At 34.1% G+C, this 25764-nt stretch overlaps 2 protein-coding genes across 4 annotated transcripts; one reads left to right on the plus strand and one right to left on the minus strand.

Annotated features, from left to right (window-relative positions):
• Nucleotides 1-1290: 1290 nt before the first annotated feature.
• On the plus strand, nt 1291-7315 carry LOC114190646 (serine/threonine protein phosphatase 2A 57 kDa regulatory subunit B' beta isoform-like). Of its 3 annotated transcripts, none has more exons than XM_028079608.1 (2): nt 1291-2919; nt 6713-6966. In XM_028079608.1, exons 1-2 carry the CDS (start codon nt 1753-1755, stop codon nt 6722-6724), a joined length of 1179 nt encoding a protein of 392 aa, XP_027935409.1. In that variant the 5' UTR covers nt 1291-1752; the 3' UTR covers nt 6725-6966. The 3 variants fall into 3 exon arrangements, with proteins under 3 accessions (XP_027935409.1, XP_027935408.1, XP_027935407.1); XM_028079607.1 differs by having other exon boundaries at nt 6725-6862; XM_028079606.1 differs by having other exon boundaries at nt 1295-2919; nt 6730-7315.
• A 13480-nt stretch (nt 7316-20795) lies between these two features.
• On the minus strand, nt 20796-24537 carry LOC114190452 (probable pectate lyase 12). Its single transcript, XM_028079340.1, has 4 exons — nt 24297-24537; nt 23497-23957; nt 21649-22297; nt 20796-21040 (listed from the first exon to the last, which is right to left on the minus strand). The coding sequence occupies exons 1-4, from the start codon at nt 24425-24427 to the stop codon at nt 20893-20895; spliced, it is 1389 nt and encodes a 462-aa protein (XP_027935141.1). The 5' UTR covers nt 24428-24537; the 3' UTR covers nt 20796-20892.
• Between the last annotated feature and the right edge of the window lie 1227 nt (nt 24538-25764).

The raw sequence follows: 25764 nt of genomic DNA on the forward strand, positions 1-25764 counted from the left end.
CTTACTATCATCAAGATTCGTATTTAGAGTTTTGTCTAAAGGTTCTTAGAGAGTAGGATGTAATTGATTAGAAATGTCTAAAACTAATTTGGATCAACAAAATAAATATACTCTTAAATTAAAAATTATAATTTCATTATTTTAACTATTATTTATTAAAAATTCCAATGTTAATTGTGATAAAAAAAGAAAGAATGCATAAAAAATAAATATACAATATTAAGTAAATTTTTTATATAACTGTTATAATTAAACAAACCTTATACAATTTTATAAAATATCCTTAATGCTCAACTAGGCCAAAAGATTTAGCAATTTCGGTGCATGTATTTTCTCCAAGACAAAATCTATACACAATTTAATCAGGGTTTGTTTATGCTACTCACTCATCATGAAAATAAAAAATTTATTCTGACAATGAATAAAATAAAATAATTCCATTAAAAACTTATATAAATAAAGAAAAAAAATCTCAAATTTGGAAATTAAAACAAAGGGATTGCATTGCTTCCAAGGATTGGTGTAGTTGTGATGAGCGACATTAGCCGTGCGAAATTGATGATATGCCAAAGATAGGTAGTAGAAATGTTGAATGGATCAAAGCTTCTTAGCACATCACGTTCGAATCTAAGATAGATAATATTATTATATTCATCAATCCTGACCCACATCATTCATAATATCTCCCTATCATCTTCTTCAATGATTCATAAAATAAAATCAATTAAAAAATAATTTTTATACGAAAATATTTTGAGAACAAATTTTAAAAATGAACCACTACCAAGTTTTCAAACAAAGATTCATATTTATAGAGATACCATGAAGAATCTTACCACATTATAGGATTTGGGTGGGCTTTTACCTCTCCCACGTAGCAAAAACATGTGGCAGTTAACCACAAAGAGTACTGTATACGACATCAAGGTGCCACGTGGCGAACTCACAATCCCTTATTATTCACTTGCGAGCCACGTATATTATACCCCAGACCAACTCCAACTACGCCCAATACACTCTTGTGGCTTTCAATCATCTCACTCACTTAATCCATTTTCTTCCTTTATCCAACACCAATACACCACAAAAACAGATAAATAAATAAATAATATATATATATATATATATATTTTTTATTTGGCAAACCAAATCATGAAGTGTAAACCACTCCAAAAAGTAGAAAACAAAAACAAAACCATCTTCAATCGTTGAAATATAAAAATAAATAATTAAAAAATCAGTCATAATTCAAAAAAATGACTGTTTCAGAAGCGATTATTGTAATCCATTATAATCACTCACTTTCCACAAGCACCTCTCTCTAATCCCACCCCTTAATTATCGTTCTCTCTCTCTTTCTCTCTCTATGCTGTTTCTGTGTGTGCCATTCCTTCTCCCTCGCCGGAACACTTCTCCGATCGATCTAACCATCAATTTTACGACATTCACACCGGTGATTTTACTTCAATGATTCCTCACTCGGATCCGTAGCTTTCACAATCTACGAATCGTTTTCCTTCGCCATTCTCGTTTCTCGCTATCAGATCCGAATCCCGACGCTGAAATCGGGGGATAAACAACGAACCGTTGATACATGGATTAGCATCACCTCGATGAAAACCTTTCCCTCACGCGTCTCACGCAACCACACGTTTTCCTCGTGCACAACCTCGCCTTCAGCACTACGCACCACTTCCTCCTCATCGTCATCATTCATTCCTAGGGTTAGGGTTTCAGTCGAGCGACAGCAAAATGTTCAAGAAAATCATGAAAGGCGGGCACAAGAAGCCCTCCAAGTCCGACGCAAGCGATCCCGCGGCTGCGGCGTACGCTGCCGCCAACCGCAACATGCCAGCGGTGCCCTCGCCCAATGTCGTCGTGAACCATGCCTCGCGCGGAACTGGAGGTGCCGCGCCTCCTAGCTCCGGCACCGCGATGCCGCTTGTGCCTACCCCCGGGGCCATGGAGCCTTTGCCGCCGTTCCGCGACACGCCGGTCGCTGACCGGCAGAACCTCTTCCTCCGGAAGCTCCACATCTGCTGCTACGTCCTGGACTTCTCCGACACGCTGAAGAACGTTAGAGAGAAGGAAATCAAGCGCCAAGCGCTGATGGACCTCGTCGACTTCATCCAATCCGGCTCAGGCAAGATGTCGGAGCATTGCCAGGAGGAGATGATCAGAATGATCTCAGTCAACATTTTCCGGAGCCTTCCTCCGGCGTCTCACGAGAACACCGGCCAGGAACCCACCGATCCTGAAGAGGAAGAACCAAGCATGGATCCGACCTGGCCTCACCTTCAGCTCGTCTACGAGCTTCTCCTCAGATACGTGGTTTCCTCTGATACCGATACGAAAATCGCAAAACGGTATATTGATCACTCCTTTGTTCTCAAATTGCTTGATTTGTTTGACACTGAGGACCCGCGGGAGAGGGAGTATTTGAAAACCATACTGCATCGTATATACGGGAAATTCATGGTGCATAGACCGTTTATTAGAAAGGCTATTAACAACATTTTTTATCGGTTCATATATGAGACTGAGCGGCACGCCGGTATTGGAGAGCTTCTGGAGATTCTCGGGAGCATTATTAATGGGTTTGCGCTGCCCATGAAGGAGGAGCACAAGTTGTTTCTGGTGAGGGCCCTTCTGCCTCTGCATAAACCGAAATGTGTGTCCATGTACCACCAGCAGTTGTCTTACTGCATTACTCAGTTTGTGGAGAAGGATTTCAAGCTGGCAGATACGGTGATTAGGGGGTTGTTGAAGTATTGGCCTCTTACCAATTGCCAGAAGGAGGTTCTCTACCTCGGAGAACTGGAGGAAGTGCTGGAGGTCACGCAGGCTGCGGAGTTTCAAAAATGTATGGTTCCGCTTTTTAGACAGATTTCACGCTGCCTCAATAGCTCTCACTTTCAGGTTTGTAGATGATTTCCATCTTTTATAATGGTGTTAGTTTGAAGTTGAGATTATGGGTAGCTGTCTTCCATTGTTCTTATTTCCGGTTTTGAGTTTGCAATATTACTTATTGAACTGCTACCTTGTATGCTATGATACGTTGTACGTTATACATCAAATCTAGCTCTTACTTTTAACTTGTGGGTTTCTTATTTATAGAACGCGGGGGTTGGGGAGTGTAAGTTTCAGCTGCGTAATTAATGAACTTTAATTGTCTCAATTTTTATGTTTTTCCATTTCTAGCTCCATAGTGTAGTGGGATTGAATCTGTTTTCTTTTTTTCTATAAGGACAGTTTTAAGGTCTATTGTTTAGTTACTTTTTATGTTATGCATGTATTGCTGATGCTCCAATGGATAGGAAAAAAAGGAAAAAAAAATTATACTGTGCCAGTCATTACCATTAACGTGAGAAGAGGATTTTTGTTCTGGCTGAATTAATTGTATTCTTGTCTTTCACACATTAAAACTAAAATAGACAGACACATGCACATGCTTTTGCATGTACAAGGATTTTGACTTCATTATTGTTCATTATCTAGTTCAGAGCTGAGGACTTAAGTGGAAGTTAACCATTAGTAGTTATGAGATTGTGAGATTTATATCTCTTTTAAATGGTAAAGTACCTGGCTCAAAATAAAGATTATATGGCTGAGGATATATGTTGGGGACTGTAATGTTAATTTTCTGTTTGTTAAATGCATTAAGTTACTATTTTGTCTATAGAATTAGTTAAGAAATCTGTGGGTTATATTTTATTTCTTTCTTGTTGTTATCTTTATTTATTATGTCAGTGACATGCATGTAATTGTACATTAAGAATGGTGACATAATTGAAAACAAATCTTGAGATCGCAGCTGTTGGGAAAATGGTTATAGGTTCAAGTGTTCTCTAGTCCCCTGATTTGTTTGGACAAATGCAATACTCTTCTTGATTTAACACCATGAATTACACTGTGCCCCCTAACAACAAAATTCAGTCAAGTTATAGATGGAATCAGTCACTACATTCTAGAAATAGAAACAGCTTGAAAGGACATAAGAATTCCTTATGAACGCTTTGAGAAGCCGTGCTTAGCTTCCTTAATGCGGCTTTATTGTGGATGACCTTTTTTTCTCAACTGAATAGAAATGGGGAATATTTCAAAGGGACATGACATGTTCTCATAAGTCATAATCTGCTTGCATCATCTAACAGCTTCCTTTCAACAAACCCTCCTGTGAACACCTGGAAAGGAAATTGCTCTTTTATTTGGATAATTATACAAACTAGTGTACCTTCCAATTTTCAGAAATGCCATGTGTTGTGATCTTTCGTTAAATATATTACAATCTAATGATTATGGATATGGCATAATTTTTATTCCTATTATATAGAGCTGAAGAAGAGCCCTTGATGACTTATTTTGAAGAAATTCCTTCATATCAATAATGATGTTTGTCTCGTTATCATTTACTTCCAAATAATAAGGTAGTCACCTATTTTATTCTAATTGGTTAGTGTCAAAGTCATGATGAAATTTTATGGCTGTCTCAGTACCAAATCTTTACAGGATTTTATTACTCCCTTTTGTTTCTTTTTCTGGAGTTGATAATTTTGTTTAATCTTGATTGTGGTGCACGAGCATCTATCTAAAAGATGAAAGCCAGTCCATTGCATATTTCTGAACCGGGTTTGAGCGTGCTCTTTTGAATCCAATTTAGCAATTAAATAACTATTTCTAGGGCTGGCGATACGAGTCCTTTTTAGTAGATCCAATCTGAACATTTCTGGAAGTTTTTGCTATTGGTCACTTAATCAATAAAATATCTTCCTGATGCTTGTATGTCACTAAAGGCAGAAACTATTGTTATTTATTCCAGTGAAAAGAAAATCAACACCAAGGAAAGAAATATAGCTGCACGGGAAGCCTTAAAAATATTGGGGGGAAGTAATGATGTATTTTGTGGGAGTTAACCTGTGAGGAAGTTACATAGTCTGTGATGTAATAAAGGACAAGTCTTAGTGCACCAGTAGGCTGGCCTTGGTGACCAGTTGGTCATGGATTCAAATTCAGAAACAGTCTCTGTGTATATTTAAATATAAGGTTTAGTACAAATAAACACTTCTGCACCATCATATGAGGAGTCTTGTGACACCGGGGTATGCCAATTTTTTTTATTTACTAGAACTTTAAGGACCGGAAGAGATGAAAGTGAAAATCTGTTTCCTGTAGAAGTTATTTGGTTTGGTGGGTTTAATTTGCTGAGGGACAGCATATCTGATGCCCAGAAAAGTCCATGGGCGAAATTCAGTTGTCATATCACATATAATTTGTTAATTGTTTTTATTTTAGCTGATGGCAGTGTTTTAAATCCTGGAAACTGGTGCTTGGCTGGGGTCAAAAACACAAATAGAGGGTATAACAAGATAGCTGCCATATTATGTATTTCTCAAGTATGATAAAAAAAAGTGCTAAAAATTCATGACACTCATTAACAATAAAAAAGTTATAGGCATCCTAGACAAAACATACAATAAAATACCTAAAAAAGTCATATAAGTTCCTTAGGTAGGAATTATCTCATCTTTGAAATCCAAGTCTTCATTATCATTTTCACTACTATTCCATTTGTAGATTTTACTTTTAGAATTGAATATTAGAAAGTAGACTTTAAGCCTAACTTAATCTTGCAAAATTGGATTGTGAGTTGAAGTTTGTATTTATATACTATAATTTGGTTGTATCTTTTGTCAGTATGAGATCTCCAACACATTCTCTTACTATGAGGATTAAACATCTCAAGCATGAGACTAGTGGGAATCCGATAGAAATTGACATGATAGGTTCAACAAACTTAATTAAGATAGACTCATAATAGCTTTGACACCATCTTAGAAAGGAGAATTTAAGCCTAATTCAACATCAAATATTGGTTGTAAGGTGAGATTTGCACCCACTTATATATTATAGTTGATGTGAGATCTCCAACACTGAAAATTCAAAAATAGCTCAAGCCATTTTGGTTGCCACTTTAGCTGCCATAGCACACAAAATAGTGCCCAGAATAGTGGCTGGAGAGGACATCCTTTTAGCTCTGCTCCTCTTCAGTACTTTTAGTGGTGCTAGTTAAAACCCTACCTATTAGCTGTTACTTATATGTAACTGGCTAACATAACCTTCATTTGGATTCATAGGCGGATCTATTTTGATGGGAACGGGAGTGGCACCCACATAAGGAAAGTAATTGCTGGTTTTTAATTAAATCCACCTATAAACAATTGTATATTTATACTTTTTTGCAACCCTTAAATAGTATTACTGGCTCTACTTTTGGCCTGTGGCACATTGCAAATGATCAATTCTTCACAAATCAAGTGTGAATGAGTTTAGTTTATTAGATGATGAGGGTGTTGCAATTGATATGATTTATCAGGGAGCAAATTGCAATCGAGCCTTCGTTCATCTTTTCTGATACTTCATTAATTTGTTGTTTGTAAGCTTATCTTAGTTGTATCTTGTTCCTTCTAGTATCATGATGATGAAGCTGCTGTCTCTTGGTTTCTTACTTAGCCTCTACATGATAAAATCCCTTTGAAATTGCCAACAGTTGGCAAATAACAATCTTTATTTATGTCCTCATTTTATTAATTTTTTTCTTAAAGAATTTTATTTAAAATGTTATTATGAAGTTTTTTTAAATCAGCATAGAGATTTTTTTAGTGTTAATTTTTTTCATGGTTTAGATGTTGTTTTGAGAAGTGTTTGCGCTTAGCCACACTTATAGTGCAGGTTGCAGAACGAGCCCTGTTTTTGTGGAACAATGAGCATATCGTGAGCTTAATTGCCCAAAACAGGACGGTGGTACTACCAATAATATTTGAAGCATTTGAGAGAAACATCTCGAGTCATTGGAATCAAGCAGTACATGGACTGACAGTGAATGTTCGGAAAATGTTCCTGGAAATGGATGCAGAATTGTTTGAAGAGTGCCAGCGGCAGCACGCAGAGAAAGAGGCTAAAGCGAAAGATGTAGAAGAGCAGCGGGAACTTAATTGGAAGAGACTGGAAGATGCGGCTGCACAGAATGGATTTGAGGACATGCTCTTAACTTAGCCTTGTTAGTATATACTACCACAACTGCTCTTATCCATTATTTATTGGTTTCTTTCTTTTCCGCCTAATTTTTTCTCCTCTTCTATCTTATTATATATCACTTGGATAATTAGCAATTTAAGAAATCAGTCATTAATGTAACTTATTCGAAGTTGTTAGCAATGTCTGCAGATTAAGAACAACGTTTTTGTGAAATACTTTCTTGTATTTTTCTCCTTTTTATAAAGAGAAATACGGAAGATTTTTTCTTTTCATTTCTCAACACAAAATCTCAACTTCTCTTGCTTCTTGAATTCCAAATTGAATGGGTTGTTACATTGCGACATTGTTTTTCAGCACTGCTCAGCTCAATTCAGGTTGTTGGATACCATCAATATTGAGCAATACTTTTTTTTTTTTGGGTAGAATTTGGACATTATTTTTTGAAAACCAGAGAACCTTGCTTCTTCCAAAACTACTGGACAATTTCTTTTTTATATTATATATGTTTTTTCTTGCTTTCTTTTTTATCGTTTAAATTAATATTTTTTTTGTAGGAGTTTCAAACTATCAAAGAATGTGTCTATGTATATATATATATAAATTAGAGGATTACAATGTGTTTTTGGGAGAACTGAATTTATCTTATTTTAGCCATTTTGTTTAAATAAGAAGTTTGTAGGAACATCAATTGAAATATTTTTATTTTTTAACTTGAGTTGTTTTTATATAACTTGAAGTTTATAACTTATATTTTTTTTAAATCAATTTCTTATATTCAACAATTCTTTTTTTTATTTCATACATATTCTTTTTATAAGTTATTATGTAAAAGCTATTTTTTTTATTCAAACTATGTTATTATCTTAAAATTCTTTTAAATGATTTTTTATTGTAATCATTTATAAACATAATATAACTTTTACGACTTTTCCAGATACGATGTCTACATAAAAAAAAGTATGGTGATAAATTATACCAAATAATGAGAGATTTAGTGGAATTTAAGAAAAATGTTATATAGATATCTTCCGGAGGATATATTTTTTGAAAAAAAGGAAAATATGTCTAGTAGTCCATTCAAAATATACACACAAACTCGGATTTTTCTGGCAAATTATAACTATCATCATATGCCATAGAAAAAAAAAATTTGTGTAAATACGTCTAGTTAAAGTCTGTATTTGGTACTAAATAGCTACCCTTAACGAAAACATGTTTGAGAAATGAATGTGGATATGTTATATCAATTTAGTCATAAAACATGACCCATACAACCTCGATTCTTTTCTTTTGCCGAATTATAAGTATCATCATATTTGATAGATAAGAAGAAAAAAAGCCATATATGTAAATGTGTGTGTGGGTAAAATATGGGACAAAAACTATCATAACTTTGAACTTGTGAGTCTCATTTACTATGACTAATCATTTTTATCTGCGTTTTCACAATGGTAAGAGAAAAATAATGATCGAATAAAGAGATAATTTTGTTTAAATTTATACTTAACTTTTCTATTTTCTTTTGAAGAGCAATTACGCTTTAAAGTTATACTTTATACGAATTTATATTTAAATGAGAACGAAGACTTAATGGATAAGATCGTGAAATATTAATCCAAGGAATCCTAATATTGTAATAGGATAAGGTTTGAGTCTCATAATAACTTAATATTGTTCATGTAAAAATAAAAAGTAATAATTAATATTAAATATTCATTTTCCAAGTTGTCCAAAAATTTAGTCCTATATGTAGTTCTATTTACTGATTTTTTAATTGTTTTAACGTCGTCAGTCAAAAGTATTAAGTTGACTTTAATTAGAAAACTAGAGAACTAAATTGGACAAATAAAAAACTAGGATCTATTTGAAAATTCAAATAAAATTAGAGGATCAAATAAGGTATTAAGCCAATCTTAGTTTTAGTTTATTAATTTTCAATAGTTATTAATCAACACTCCTCCTTGATCTTGGACCTACAAACTCCAAGCCTTTGCTTCAAGAATTCAAATATGGATTTTGGAAGTGCCTTGGTTAGAATATCAACCACTTGATTTTCTATTTTGCAATAAACTAGCTTCACTTGTCCTTCTTTTTAAACTTCTCTTAAAAGGAAAAGTTTTATCTTAAAATGTTTTGTTTTACCATGAAAAACTGGATTATTGGCAATTGAAAAACTGTATTATTAGCAATTGAAATTTCATTTTGATTGTCCACACAAATCTTTGTGTTACCTTCTTGTTCTATGTGCAAATCAGTCATGATTTTCCTTATCTAGAGAGTTTGATTTACAACAACAACAACATACTCTACTTCAACTATTGATTGGGCTACAATTTCTTGCCTTTTGGAACACCATGGAAAATTTCCATATCCAAGAGAGAAATAGTAACCAGAAGTGCTTCTCATATCATCAACACGTCTTGCACAATCATTATATGAATAACCATGAAAACTTAAACTTTCAACTTTATTGAACTTATACCATAATCAATTAAGCCTTTAACATAACAGAGAATTATTTTTGTTACTTGAAAATGAACTTTACTAACACAGTGCATGTATCTTGATAAGAAACTCACTAAATGCATGATATTTGGTCGGGTGGTTGTTAAATACATCAAACATCCTATTAGGCTTCTAAAAAACTTTTCACAACCTTTAAACCTCCATCTTTTTTGCAAAACTATTCTTTTTGGTTCAATGGAGTTGCATCTTTAACTTTGAAAGAACTTGCTTTGCATACTTTTCTTGGCACATAAATATTTCATTTTGCTTTTGTTGCACTTGCATACCTAGATAAAGTGTCATCTTTCTAAGGTATGTCATTTCAAAGACATGTTCCATTTCTTCTTTAAACTTGTCAATTAGAGATGTCAAAATGACTTTCAACCCGTAAGCCAACCCCCACCACGGGTTCGAGCCGGATTGGGTTGAGAAAAATTTAGTTTTTTCAAAAGTGGGTTGAATTCAACCTGGCTCACTTAGCCCACGGGTTAAATGGGTTCGAGCCGGATTGAAGGTGGGTTGACCCACCTAACCCACCAACATTTTTTTACAATTTTTTTTATTTTTTTAATAATTATTTACTACTCCTAATTATATAGGTTTATAATTTCATATTTTTAAATGCTAGAATGTTGTTTAATAATATTTGAATAGTTTGAATGTTTAATTAATTTGATTGTCAAGTTACATATGTTGATACTTTAATCTTCAACTATAATCTTTATAGTAAATTACTCAAGCAACCGTCTTATAAACAAATTTTTCTGAATTAGCATGACAAGAAGGTGTAGTTTTTTTATTTATATTTTGTTGAATAGTATGATAGAAAATGTGTAATATTAGCAACGTTTTCTTGGACTATATAGACACTTTCTTAAAAACAATTCATCATATATTGGTAGTGAGCACGATGAAGACATTGATTATTGATTTTATTGTGATTGTCATCTCATGAGTTGCTTTAAAAATTATTTGAATATTTCAATATTTAAAAATAAATAAATAAATATTTTTTTTATGTGGGTTGGTGAGCAAACCCACTTAACTCACCAACCCGTGGTGGGTTGAGTCTGGTTACAAAATTTCTATCTCACTATAAAGTGAGTTGGGTTGGATTCACTCATTTTCAACCCAACTCGTGGTGAGCCAACCTGTGTGAGTCGGGTTGGCTCACGTTGACATGTCTATTATCAATCATCTCTTTACAACTTCCTCTAACAAATACGTCATCAACATATAAAGATATTACAAGTATATCTTCATCCACCTTTTTAATGTATAAGGTAGACTCACTTAGACTTTTCACAAAGCCTAAGCTCATGAAATGTGCATCAATTCTACTATACCAAGACCTTGGTGCTTGTTTTAAATCATATAATGCCTTTTTTAGTAGATAAACCTTGTCTTCTTGTCCTTGAAGAGCAAATCCTTTTGACTGTTCCACAAAATTTTCTCCCTCCAAATATCCATTCAAAAAGGTTGATTTGACATTCAATTGATGTATAACCCAACCTTATGGTGTCTAGCCTTGCAACTCGGGAAAATGATTAAAAGAAATCTACCCTAAAATATGGGTATATGCCTTGACAACGAGTCTTGCCTTGTACTTGTTCACAGAGCAATCAAGATTGAACTTGGTTCTATAAATCCACTTTACTCTAATGGATTTTTATGATTAGGTTTGTCCACCAACTCCCCCGTATGATCTTTTTCAATCATTTTAAGCTTCTCTTTCATAGCATTTATCCACTTCTTGTCATTTATAGCCTCTTCATATCCTATAGGTTCCATGACAACAACATTACACCTTTGATAAATGTCTGAAAGTAATCTCGTTCCTCGAACCGGTTTGTCATCCACATCTTCATTCTCCTTCTGAAGTTCCAGCTCGTTGTTGCCTTTCCAACTCCAACAATCAAACTCCAAGAATTTTGCATCCCTACTAAAAGTTACTTTGTTGTTATGTAGGAGATCGATCTTGTAGGCCTTTGAAATTAAGCTATAGCCTACAAAAATTACAGGTTCTTCTTTCTTGTCCAATTTGTCTCTCTTAATATGAGGAATGTAAGAGAAACACTAGCAACCAAACGTCTTTAAATTAAAGAGCTTAGGTTTGTAACTGTACCATGCTTCAAAAAGTGTTCTTTGTTGTAGAGCTTTTGTCGTAACCTATTAAGTAAAAATACTTATGTATTTCTAGCTTTTGCCCATGGAGTAAGCACTTAGTGATCTCCATGATCGTTCACTTTTTCCTTTCTGTAGTGCCATTTTGTTGAGGTGAATAAGGGGTTGTAAGTTGGTGTTCTACACCTGTATCTTCATAAAAACTTGTTAAATTTCTTAGAAATATATTTAGTTCCATTGTCAAATCTAATGACATGCAATTTGCACTTGTTTTGATTTTCCACCCAAGTTTTAAAATTCCAAAAAAATGTCAACAACTTTAGACTTAAGCTTCATAAAATAAATCTAACACATTTTTGTCTTGTCATCAATGAAAAGAATATAGTACTTAATGTCATTCAATGATCATGTGCTCATAGGACCTTGAACATTTGTGTATCAATTGTAGCTTTTGTATGGCCTTCCAAGTCTTGTTTTGTGTAAATGGGAGTCTCGTTTCCTTCCCATTCTGAGAAGCAATGCATGTAGGAAGTTCTTCTTCTATATTAGGCAAGCCTTTCACCATATTATTCTTCATCATGAATATTAAAGCACTATGATGAAAATGGCCAAATATTTTATACCAAAGTATTGTATTGTTGACCTCTTTGTACACTACAGCATGTTCATCGCTCATGAAGTCCAAGGCAAATCTTTTTCCATTCGTTCTAACTTTAAACACTTCTCTACCTTCTGAATCTATACTCATGCAATTTTTTTTCTTCAAATAGTACATTATAACCCTTTTCAAGAAACTGAGGAACACTCAATATGTTTTGGTTAACTTCAGAAACATATAAAACATCTGAAATCATTTTCAAACCTGTTTGACCTTCAATTGTCATTGTTCCTTTGCCTTTTACTGCAATATATGCTCCATTACCAACTCTGACTTTAGAAAGTGCAATTTTGTCAAGTTCTTTAACGAGTTCTCAATCATAACTCATGTGATTTATGCAACCATCACTACACTATTTTGTAGTTTAAAAAATAACTTAAAAATGTTTCCTAAAGTAAAAAAAATCGTGGTCTTAAATTTAGGCAACAATTTTACCACGGTGAAATCTAAGCCCATAAGGTAAACTTCACAATGGTAAAAAATATTGTAATGGTTTAGCACTCTTTTTTTTTCGAACTTAACTTCTCACAAAGTAAAACTGAGAATGATTTGCTATTTTCTTTCTTGTGAATATTGTTGTTGTTGTGTTTCATGTTCAACATGGCATCCACTTTATAGTTATTGAGAATATAATTGTTGGTGTATTGCTGAAAGGGTACCTGTCAGGGAGAAGAAAAAGATTGTAGAGAAAAGGGGAATAAAGTAGAAAGAAAGAATTTTCACTGAATAATTTGTTGTCCCTTCTTTTATTAACAACCCTTAATATATAGAATTCCTTGCCTTGCAATACACATGACATGTAGGAAAAAACAAAATACATATAACAATAAGATTCCTCCCTCATCATTTAGGCATAACAGAATTCCCTTTCTTGTAGTTGTTTGGAATTGTCACAACGTAATCATTCAGACGTTGGGGTTGACGTGTCTCCCTTCTAGGTCTTTCCTCAAGTGCACTGTTGGGAAGATTTGGGCTCTCCTGTGGGTCATTGTGTGTGTTAGGAACCAAACTTTCTATGCTCTCAGTGCTAGCAATAAGAGTGAGGGGAATTGGGCTTGTGTTCCTTACATCTCCTCCCGGTTCAAATAGCACCTTGTCCTCAAGGTGAAACTAGTCTCTAAAAATATCCCACGGTTCCCAGCTGGCCTCTTTGAGGGATATGTCCTTCCACTGAACCAAAACTTGAAGGCAGGAGGTGGGAGTGGAGTTATCCCATTTCCGATCAATGATAGCTAATGGGACTAACACAGGTTGGTTGTCGAAGATGTCATGAGGCAATGTGAGAGGTGAGGAAGGAAGAGGACCCTTATGTGGTCGAAGTAAGCAGACATGAAAAATGTTATGGATCTTTGCCTCTAGAGGTAACGCCAATTCATAAGCTACTGCCCCTATTTTATTGGTGATCTGGAAGGGACCAAAGAACCACTTCTGAAGCTTGCCAAAGGTTTGACTAGTAACAGAAGTCTGTTTGTGTGGTCGTAAGCGAACGTAGACCCAATCACCAATGGTAAATTGGAGCTCGCAGCGAGAAACATCTGCCCAATATTTCATAGACTCTTGTGCCTTTGCAAGGTTAGAGCGTAGTTTGCGAAGAATCATCTCGCGAGTTGAAAGCTCGTATTGAACAGCAGCATTAGAGGTATCTGTAGATGGAAAGGAAGGAATAATGGGAGGTGGGAACCCATACATAACCTAAAAAGGGGTGTAACTAGTGGAGGAATTCACTGTTGTATTGAAACTCCATTCAACCCATGGAAGTAATTTGTCCCAAAGTGAAGGTTTGTGGTGAACAAAACAATGTAAATATTGTTGTAACACTTTATTAACTACCTCAGCCTGCCCATCCGTTTGAGGGTGGTAAGCGGTCGACATACGGTGCTTAGTACAACTCAAGCGGAACAATTCACACCAAAATTGACTAAGGAAAATTGGGTCGCAATTAGAAATGAGGTTGTGAGGGAGACCATGGAGTTTGCAGACCATGTTGACAAATAACTCAACCACGCTAATAGCAGTGAAGAAATGGGGTAGCAACCCAAAATGAGCTCCTTTTGAGAAGCTATCCACCACGACGAGAATGGTAGTAAATCCCTTAAATGGAGGGAGACCTATAATGAAGTCCAGGGAAAGATCCTACCAACAACGTGACGCTGTGTAGGAATTTTAGTTTGCTGACAAATGGTACAAGCGGCCACATAATCCTGGACATCTTTGCGGATATTATTCCAATAAAAACTGGCCAGAAGTCTGCTGAGGGTTCTAGCCACTGCTAACGGGGTGGAGTGGAATTCATGAAGGAGGAGGGGGATGAATGGGCAAGATGAAGGAAACCTAATTTTGTCCTTGTAGGTAATGAATTCATGGTGAACGGCAAAACCAGGGAAATCCGCAAATGTAGCATTAATCTTAGTTTTCAAGTCTTGGAATTCAGAGTTGGTGCTAAGTGATAACTTGAGAGCATCCAGAAAATCCAAGTGTAGAATTGATAAGACCAACAGAGATTCCTCCAAGGGCTCTACACGTGAAAGAGTGTCAGCTACAGTGTTAGACTTGCCTGGGCAATATTGGATTTCAAAGTCATAACCCAATAGCTTGAAGAGATACTTTTGTTGTTCGGGGGTTAGAACTGTTTGGTGTATGAGTTCCTTGATTGAACTTTGATTAGTCTGAATAATAAAGTGTCAACCAAGGAGATACTGACGCCACTTTTAAACTGCGGAGGTTATGGCACATAACTTTCGGATGTAAGTGGAAGAGTTTCTAAGCTTGGGGCAAAATTGTTTGCTAAAATAAGCAACCAGATGACGATTCTGAGATAGAACAACACCCATACCCAGACCTGAAGCATTAGTTTGAATAACAAAGGTGGAACTAAAATTCAGAATGACCAACACTTGTTCTTGAAGAAGGATATGTTTAAGGTGGTCAAAGGCCTGTTGAGCATCATCATTCCAAAGGAAGGAGTCCTTCTTGAGAAGGGCAGTGAAAGGGTGAGCGATTGAGGCATACCGAGGGACAAATTTGTGATAGAAGCCTGTAAGTCCTAAGAAACTCTAGAAAGACTCACTGATGATGGTGAAGGCCAGTTGCGTATAGCCACTAACTTCTCAGGATCGGGTTGCACTAGTTGAAAAGAGACAATATGATCCAAGTATTGAATAGAATGTCTGTCTATAAGACATTTACTGCCCTTTAACTTGAAGTGATTGGAATGTAGCAATTTAAAAACAGTCTCAAGGTGCATGGCATGAGAGTCCAGAGAGGGACTATAGACAAGAATGTCATCAAAGAAAACAATGATGAACTTCCGCAGATGTGGTCTGAATAGATCATTCATCGTTGCTTGAAATGTTGAGGGCGCATTACACAGTCCAAAAGGCATGACCGTAAATTCAAAGTGACCATTATGAGTTCTGAAGGTAGTCTTACAAGCATTTGTTGGTACCATCAGAATTTGGTGGAATCCAAAAAGTAGATCCAATTTAGAAAACCAGGATGCATTGCCCAATTCATCAAGAAGTTCGTCCACCGTTGGGATAGGGAATTTGTCCTTGATTGTAATAGCGTTATGTGCTCGGTAATCGACACAGAAACGCCATGTTGCGTTCTTCTTTTTAACAAGGAGGACCGGAGAATAGAAAGGACTGTGTTCTTGGCACAATAAATCCCGAAGCTAACATTTTCTGAACTTAGCTTTCAATTTCCTGTTTTTGGAAGTGCAGATAGTGGTAGGGGCGAACTGAAACAACAGTGGAGTTTGGGAGAAGGTTAATGAAATGGTTGGTGGAACATGAAGGAGGTAGTGATGTGGGGGCGGAGAAAAGGGATGAGTATTTGGAAATGAGTTGTTGTAGTGGAGAAATTGGGTTGCAGGTAAAGTGGATGGGGAAAGAGGGGGTTGGTTAATATCATGTGAGGGAGAAGTTAAATGAGGCCCGGGGGGTGAAGGTTCCATTGTGACTTGAAAGAGGGCCTCGACCAGATTAGTGGATTGAAGCCTCTTTAGCTGGTGGGCGGAAATGAGTGATTTAAGTGGACCTTGGTCACCTTGTAACTCCACCAAAGTATTATTCCACATAAACCTCATAAAAGGATCATTATAGTCCATCACATAAGGACTTATAAGTGTCAGCCAATGCACTCCAAGAACCACATCGGTACCCGAATGTTCCAAAGGATATAAGTCAATCGGGAATTGATTTTGGGCCAGATGCAATGTAACATTAAGGAAAAAATTAGAACATGGTAAAAATTCTCCATTACCAACCATGACTCTTAATGGGCTTGGAGTGGACTGGAGAGGTAGCTGCAAGAATTGGGCCACACGTGTTTGGATAAAGTTGTGGGTTGCCCCACTATCCACCAGAATTTGAACATTGAACCCATTGATAGCTCTAATGACCCGAAAAGTCTGTGGTGTCCACTGCCCAAAGAAGGCGTGAAGGCTGATCATGCTAGCCTCTGGTTCCGATGGCATTGCGGGCGTGGTGTCGACAGAAAGGGATTCATCTAAGGAATCATCAGTGTCAAAAGTGGAAAGCAGCAGAAATTGAGGCTTACAACGGTGACCGCGAGTGTATCTCTCGTCACAATTGAAGCAAAGATTCTTGTCCCGACAAGCTTGCATCTCAGCCTCAGTTAATCGCTTATAGAGGTAATGGGGTCTTCAAACTTGGATGGGGCAAAACAGAGTTCCAAGGCGCGGAGGAAGGCTTCCCAAGACGTAAGGAGCCCATTGTTAGACATCCACTAGAACCATGATAGTGCTGAGCCTTCAAGGTAGAAGGATGAGATCTAGATGCGTTGCTAAGGTGGGGTTTGGTGGTAGTCAAAGAATTGAGTGACTTTGAAGATCCAACCTAGGGCATCATTGCCATCAAAGGTGGGAAGGTCAGATTTCAGGGGACGTGAAGAAATGGGTTGAGATGGAGGTGGTGATGATTTGGTTTCAAGGAGAGAGGTACATTCGGAGATGTCATGAAGGGTATTGGCAAAGTTGGCTTGGGACAAAATGATTTGTTCAAGTTGTTTGTGTAATTTGGCAAATTCTTCTGAGTGTGATGAGGACGTGGCCATGGAGGGGAGTAAGGACAATGAAAAGCACCAATTGAAAGGGTACCTGTCAGGGAGAAGAATATATATAACAATAAGATTCCTCCCTCATCATTTAGGCATAACAGAATTCTATTTCTTGTGGTTCTTTGGAATTGTCACAACGTAATCATTCAGATGTTGGGGTTGATGTGTCTCCCTTCTAGGTCTTTTCTCAAATGCACTATTGGGAAGATTTGGGCTCTCCTGTGGGTCATTGTGTGTTAGGAACCAACCTTTCTGTGCTCTCAGTACTAACAACAAGAGTGAGGGAAATTGGGCATGTGTTCCTTACAATTGCTAAATGTTAAGGATTTGAGCTTTCAATTGTATCTTCTCTTATAATTCTTCACAAAGAATGACTTGATAATTTTTTTAATTGATCTTCAAATCTTCGAAATATTTTCATTGAAACTTTTTTTTTCCTTCTTTGATTCAGGAAGATCTTGATTTGGAATCATTTGCTGTTAAAAAAACGTGAACAATAAATTTTGTAAGAAATCGTTAAATTATATTATATAATAATTGATTATGTTAAATAATAGATTATATTATATAATATAATCGACTACGGTTACATTCATAACACGTAAAGATAATGAATTATGTTTACGTAATCGATTATATTATATAACATAGTTGATTATCATGTTATTTTTTAGGTTAAAATTGTAAAATGTTATCTTCTTGCTAGCATTTCTATTGTTGTATTTCATCTGCATTCAAAGTTTGTGGTTCTGCTGCCCCTACCATGTCGAGATTTTCCTCTAGACACACTTAAACTCTGCATTAATTTTTATTTTCTATTTTTGCAATATTTAGCAAGAATAATGTCTGATATGGTCAAAAAGAGATTTTAAGTTTTATGATTGATTAGGCTTACTCTTATAAACAAAAATCATAAACCATGAAAAAATATCTCCTTCTTTACCGTGTTAGACAATAGTTCAATAAAATGTGACAGTATCACATTTTCTACAATTATTTTACAACTGGATACACAACACGATCATTGTTAAAACCATTCTTAACAAAGAAACCACTTTTAATAAAAAGGAGTTAATTTAGTCTTTTACAAAATATATGAATTAATTATATTGGCACTATAATAATTACAAATAATTACATTTTCAAATAAAGTTATTTACTATGAATTTTAACACATCTCAATTATATTGACACTCTAAACTTTATTAATCTTTGCTATCACATAAAAAATTATTAAAAAGTTAAAATAAAATAAAAGATCAAGGGAACTGCACCAATATTTTATCTTGTGTTCTGCTTTCACTTTGAATACTTTCGCAAATAATCTCACGTTTGTTTGGTAACCTTTGAGGGAAAATTATAAAATTAACAATAAAATTGTAAAGTTAAGAGAGAAAAAATTAAAACTAATGTTGATATTTAAAATTTTAAAATTAAAATTCAATTGAAGGTGTGAGATTCAGATTCTAATGCAGAATGAAAGTTTGTTATGACAATTAATCCTACTATACTAAGAATATTATGAACTTATGTTTGGTTTTGCATGTCGTAGCGTTTTCACTTTTAAAGGATAAACCACCCTCTCAATAACTTTTAAATTTAAAATTAAAGAAACACCACCATTGTTATTTCCGCATTCGTTGGGCCTTTTTTTTTTCTTTTAAATTAAAGAATCATGACATAGATATGGGAAAGCGTATATGGTCCATAAAAAACACGAAAATCACGGGGACAATTCTGGTCAAAAGGAAAAGAAAACAATATCTGTTCGTCAAAATGAAACATCAATTAAAACCTATATACACGCATCAGGATTATCTGTTACTTTGTTTCATTTTTGTGTAATAAACACTCTTTTAGACACAGTAGTTGGTAGCCATTGGTTAATATCCTTCTGAAAGTTAAAGAGTATAAGGGTTGTGTGTGACGCATAAACATCCTCCTCGCGGAGAGCTACACAAATATTATAATGCAAATCATCAAATATTCTATGCGGCAAAGATAATTAAAGAAAACTTTACTCATACGCAACTTCCGTTTCCCTTCAAATTGTGTTTTATTTTCTAAAATTTATTTTAATTTGCTCCTTTTTGTTAAACTATTATTGATTACGTTAATGATATGTTATATCAGCTTACGGTCTTTTTTATTTTTTTTTTAATTTTTAATTTTTTTATTTGCTTTCTTTAAAAAAAATTAACTGACACGTATCGGCTTATTTTTTTATTCTTTTAAATATATATATATAATTTTTATTTAAAAAATTTTGTGAAATGTCAAATTATGATTCTATCACGTGTCAATTGTTTATGCGAAAAATCTCGATGTGTTGATTTTTGTGTTTGTTATTTTCTGTCACGCTAACTTTAATTTTTTTATAAACTAAATAATTTCATCCCTTCCAAATTAAGATCAAATTTAATTTTTATATGAATATTATAATAGCATTTTTATTATAATAGATATTTTAAACCAAATTTATATAAATTTTAAATTTTGCATTGAAATTTATTTGAAATTTGTTTTAATAATTGCTCGACAACTTCAAAAATTTAAATGTAAAATTTTTAAATAATTTTATAGTAATTACAAAATCTAAATGTAAAATTTAAGACTAAATTGAGACAAAATAATAAATTCAAGAATCAAATTAAGATTTTTCGAGACATAAAAATCATAATTCGACATGTAAAAGTCTTTTTTTTTAATTTAAAAATTAAAAATTAAAGAAATTAAAAGTTGAATGTGACAAAAATTTTAATTTGACACATGTCAATTATTTTTAAAAAAAATATTAAAAATTTTAAAAAATTAAAAAAATCATAAGCTAACATATAACACACAATTAATATCATCAATCATACTCTAACAAAAATATTAAATTGAAACAAATTTTAAAAATAGAATCCAATTGAAACATCTTAATACCTGAATCCCAATTGAAATTTTTGAAAAAAATACGAAAATCTTTCAGGTGATTAAACCTTAAAGAAAACAAATTGCATTTTAGTTTTTCATATCATTAAAATGAAGAAACAAATGTTCTAAACCCTAAGCTCTTTTTTTATATCTGTCCTGGATATTAACCAACTTCTCCTTCACTACAGGACTGACAAACTTACAATTTTCTCTATTTGACATTATGGAAGAAGTCGACTCAAAATCCAAAAGGGTAAAATCCTTATTTTAGATTTCTAAAAAAATATCTTAAAAATTATTTCAAGTTTAAAACAAAATCTTAAATTCAATTTTTAAATTTGTTTTAGAGATTCCGTAAACCGTTCATGTTTGGAACACATAATGCCTATCATAGAAAAAGTTGTTGAGGGAAAAATTAAAGAGAATGGGGAGATGAGGTTGGAAGGAAGATATAAAATGACGATGGAAGAAAAAATTTAGTCTAAACTCAATTAATGGGTGTCTGGTTTGATTTCATTCCAACAGTGACAAGAAACATCATCGTATTCGATTGATTGGTTACAACTCATTTGCTATAGAAGTTTTGTTAAGGTAATTGTATGAAATAAGAGGCAGAAGAAGAAAGCAAGAAATGCAGAGAGAAGAGTGAAAGTACGTGAAGGTGTCACCGCCATTGTACTCTGGGACTTATCATCCGTCCACTTTCCCACATTATTGTCCCTGTTCATCAAATTGAATTTTAATGTAAAAGACAATTTTATCTATTCATAATAAAATAAAATATACCGAAGCAATTAACTTTATTTTTTCCGTTAACTAATGTGCTCTCCCATCGATGCTTAGTGGTGTCATATCATGAGTTGTTACAATTTACATTTAACAGTATTCATATTACTTTGTTTTTATATTTATAAGTTAATTTTTCATTTTTAAACATTGATACAGTAGGAAGTCAGAAAAAATAAATAAAAATAGAGAACAATTCAACTTTAAATTTTCTTTCTTTCTTTCTAAAATTTCAGCACAATTTGAATTAATTGTAGTTCTACATAAAACTTAATTCCTTGAGTATTAATATCAACATCACCTCTAAAATACCGAAGCAATTAACTTTACACATTTTTATTTATTATATTTTGTATACTTTGATAATTATTATGTATATGTAGAATTGTTTTATAGGATTTGATAATTATCTCTGATTATGATAATGATTTCATACTAATTTACTTCTATTAACTAATTTTTATAATTAAAGAAAAATGAGGACAAAGTTGCGTTAATTATAATTAAAATAATTAATGAAGATGTAAAGATAATTAAGATACCTGGCAATGCCGAGAACACCAGCGGAATTTGTGAGGAGCGAGATGCGTTCCACGTTCTTAGGCTGAACGCTGTACGCATTTTGGTAGGCAGTTCCGGCCTCACCTCCTGAAGCCACGAAAAAGGCGCCGTTCAGCATCACATCCCCTTCCGACCTCCAATTCCAGCCGCTCCACTCACCTTCTCCGGCGTCCAGCCTCTTCGTAATCTGCTTCGCGTCCGGATCTTCCGGCGCAGTGTAGCGGTTTCCCTGGCTGTTAATCGTAGGCCTCGCACTTCCTCCGATCGCGTACATCTCCCATCGCGTGAAGTCGTTGTTCACCACGTGAAAGTAACCTAGTCTGCAACGCGGCATGCGCTGCACCAGATTCTCCCCGAAGTGGTTGAACGCGATCGTCACCTGCATCGCCGAGTCTGGCAGGTAGTCGTCGTTGTGGCCTAAGAGCATCACGTCGTTGTGGTGCGAAAAGTGGTTGTTCGAGATCGTTATTGCCGTCGAACCCATCACCGCGTCGATCAGGCCGTCCTTGCACCGCGATAGCGTGCAGTGATCGATCCAGATGTCGCGCGACGAGAAGATCGAGATTCCATCGCCGTCTGATTCTGTTCGGTACCCGTAGTGCTCTGGACTCGACCGCACGTCAGCATTACCTGAAAATCGTGGTAGTAATAATCATTACTTATTTCTTCCTTCTTATATATATTATGGAAGTTTTACTAAAATTGTCATAACAATATTTTACTAAAATTTAAAACATATTATATATATATATATATATATATATATTTTTTTTAATTATATATAATTTATTTAAATATTTTAATTCAGACTAATACGTTTCCACGAAGTGGACAATGATGTCTTGCAACGACGGATGACTGACCAATTTATCTTTACATCCTTGGAGGACCTTGTTTTCTAAATGGGCATCTCCATCATTCTTGCAAAGACATTATTTTAGTATTTCTAATAACATATATCATAATAATAATAATAATTTAAAATAAAGAAAATTATGAATGATAATATATTAAAAAAAATTGAATGATATATAAGAAAAAAATTATAAATCCTAAACATTTGAGATGAAAATAATGTTATGCCTTTATATTTAATATATATATATATATATATATATATATATATATATATATATATATATATATATATATATATATATATAACATTCTGCGTTAATAATGAATCTAACTAGTCTATTCATAAAAGATCCCTATGTCTTTATATTATAAGTGGCATCACAACTTATACTAATTAAAACCTTAAACCTTATCATAGTGTACATTAAATATGGTTAATGTTTGTATCCTATTTTATCTTATTACACTTTAGAGTGCACCTTTTTTTTTTTAACTAAGATGTGTTGATAAAGTTTTGCATTTTATAAATATAGACATCGTATTTACATAATTTCAATAGAAGAGATTATAATAATGGTTAAAGGGAAACAAAATGGTACCTTTTATAATGTTTAAGAAAATGGTAGATTTTTTTAAAGTTTAAAATGAGAAAGAATGTCTCTATGAGGGTAATACTTTACTTATGTGGAAAAAATGTAGAAAGTGAAAAAATCAACATTGGAGGGAAGCAAAAGCAAGCAAAGCGGGAAAAAACATCACTGTTTCTCCATTGAATCCAACTTTGAATCTCACTTTATTGCATGTACAAAAAAAGCAAAGAGGTCCAATAAATGTATGGTCAGAGTGAAAACACTCTTTTGAGTTTTCACACTAACATATTTTCTTTTAGTTGGCTGAAATTATGTTAAAAATTCATAGAATAAAACTGTTAGTTTCTGTTAAAAAAACCAAGTAAAAGAAGAAAGTGTTACCAGAGGGATGGCAATGGTGGATGTGAATGTTGTGAATAATGACATTGTTAATATACTGAAGAGTGATGCAGCCTCCACCCACGATGTGCACATCAGCGCCACGCCCATCAATGGTTTTGAAGCTGTTGAAAATGAGTTCCTGAGAGAGCTTAATCATCATGTTACTGGGGAACACGATCCACAGTGGTTCATTCTGTATCACTGCATGTCTAAGTGTTCCTGGTTTTGGGTTCACAGGATCCTCATCAGATGAATCAGTGACTATGTAAAATTGTCCACCTTTTCCACCCTTTGCGTTCTGCCCAAACCCAATTGCACAATCAGCTAGCCTCTGTCTGTTGCTGGCCCAATCTGAGTCACACTTCCAACAATCATCAATGGGGTTCCCTGTGAGACATGGTGCTTCATCTTTCTCAGACAACCTCAGCATTTCCCTTCTTCCCATGGAAACATTCACCCTCCTAAAACAAAAAAACTAAATTAGTATATGTAGTTTCACAAAAATTGTCCCTTGCATAAAACCTAGAAAAAAAAAACATTTTTTTATCACTAAAAAGAGCCAACAAAATTGAAATGCGAGATGCTGGTATTTGGCAATGACCCAGATGTAAAGATTGTATCTTTATGTTTTAGCTTTTATGTTATGAGGATGGGATGATAATTTGCAATGTAGGGTCTTGGAGATAAGGTGAAACAAAAGGGTTAAGTTAAGTGAGTGGGTTTGTTGTGCTTTTTGTGTTAAAACCCTGAAAAAAGGAACTAAGAAGACAGACAAAAACATAGGTTTTGGAATGACGTACCTATGAACTTCTGTTGCAACAGCTTCCGGGTCTGGATGTTGGCCTGGGAGAGTGAGGTTGAGTGCTGCTGTTCCATGAGGTAAAAACGAGGGCAAAACGGAGAAGAAGAGCAAAATGTAGGTTTGAACCATTGTTGATGAAGAAGAAAAGTTCTTCTCTGTGGAGGTTTTGTAGCCTCTACTATACAGAGTGTGAAGACTTCACTCACTAACTCACTCACTCACTCTCCCAATATTGGTTGCCCAGAAAGATTGGTACTTGTTGGTGTTAGATTTTAATAAACAATTCCGTGATTAAAGGGATAGTGAACAGTGACATTGAACACAGTGAATGGCCTTTTCATAACATCTCCCAGTTTCATAGTCAAGGCAACTGAATTTCGATATCTGTTCCTAACAGAAAAAGAAAAAAAAAATCATTAGAAACCTATAATAAAAGCAGAAAGAGATTGATATAAAATGTTCATAGTGTTTAACCTTTTAGCATTTGTGTAGTGTTTTGATTATTATTGTGTGAATAAAAAGAAGTGAAGAGGGATTGGAGGGTGTGAGGGGCGCATTGAGCAATGTTACAATGAAATGAAGTTGTCCCTGATATCGAGGACCTGACCCTTGGTGTGTTTCAACCAATAGTACTGCCATTTCTGAAAAGTTGAGTAAATAATAACGTGACATAGAGAAGGACAAAGAAAAGGGTGGTTAATTAGGAGCAAGAACATTCTTGCAGAACTTCAAACTGCTTTTTCACTTTACCATCACTGCTTTCTCTAGTTCTGTTTTTGTTTCATTAACTTAAATTTTTAAGGTTTTTCTTTTATATATGCTAGTATTTTCAACCTTACCATGCACGGGTTTTTATTTTAATTGAAATTTATTGTTATTATTATATATAAAAATAAAGAATTTATGTGATTTATTGAAATTTGAATAACAATAAAAAGAATTATAAAACTGAATAATATGATATTGTGATAAATTTGACTTTAATAATATCAATTAACTTTAAATATTTGATCAATAATAATTTTAAAATCTATTAAATATATGAAGGGAACACCGAGTCACACAACTCTAAAAATAAGAAATTAGACTGATTCAAAATTTTGAAAAAAAATTAATTTCAATCTTCACTGAAAAGTAAAAAAGTTAAGAAATTAAAAATATATTTAATTAAAAAATTATAAGTTGACCAATTATATTACTCATTAACTTCGATGTAGATAACGTTCAATTTTGTATTTTTTTTATTGTTTGTCTAACTCTCTTTATGTTGCCACACTATTGAGTATTTCCATCATATAAGCATCAAACAATAACTTTATTAAAGCTAAAGTAAGAAAATGAAACCAACTTTAGATGAAGTAGAATTTTAAATTTGAACTAAATAATTTATGTCAAAATTTGGACACAAAATTATAAAAAGAGGTATATAGTAAGTTTATTCTTAGTACCAAGTTTGTATCTAGAGA

The sequence above is a fragment of the Vigna unguiculata genome, chromosome 7 (assembly GCF_004118075.2).
Source record: "Vigna unguiculata cultivar IT97K-499-35 chromosome 7, ASM411807v1, whole genome shotgun sequence".
Lineage (NCBI taxonomy): Eukaryota > Viridiplantae > Streptophyta > Magnoliopsida > Fabales > Fabaceae > Vigna > Vigna unguiculata.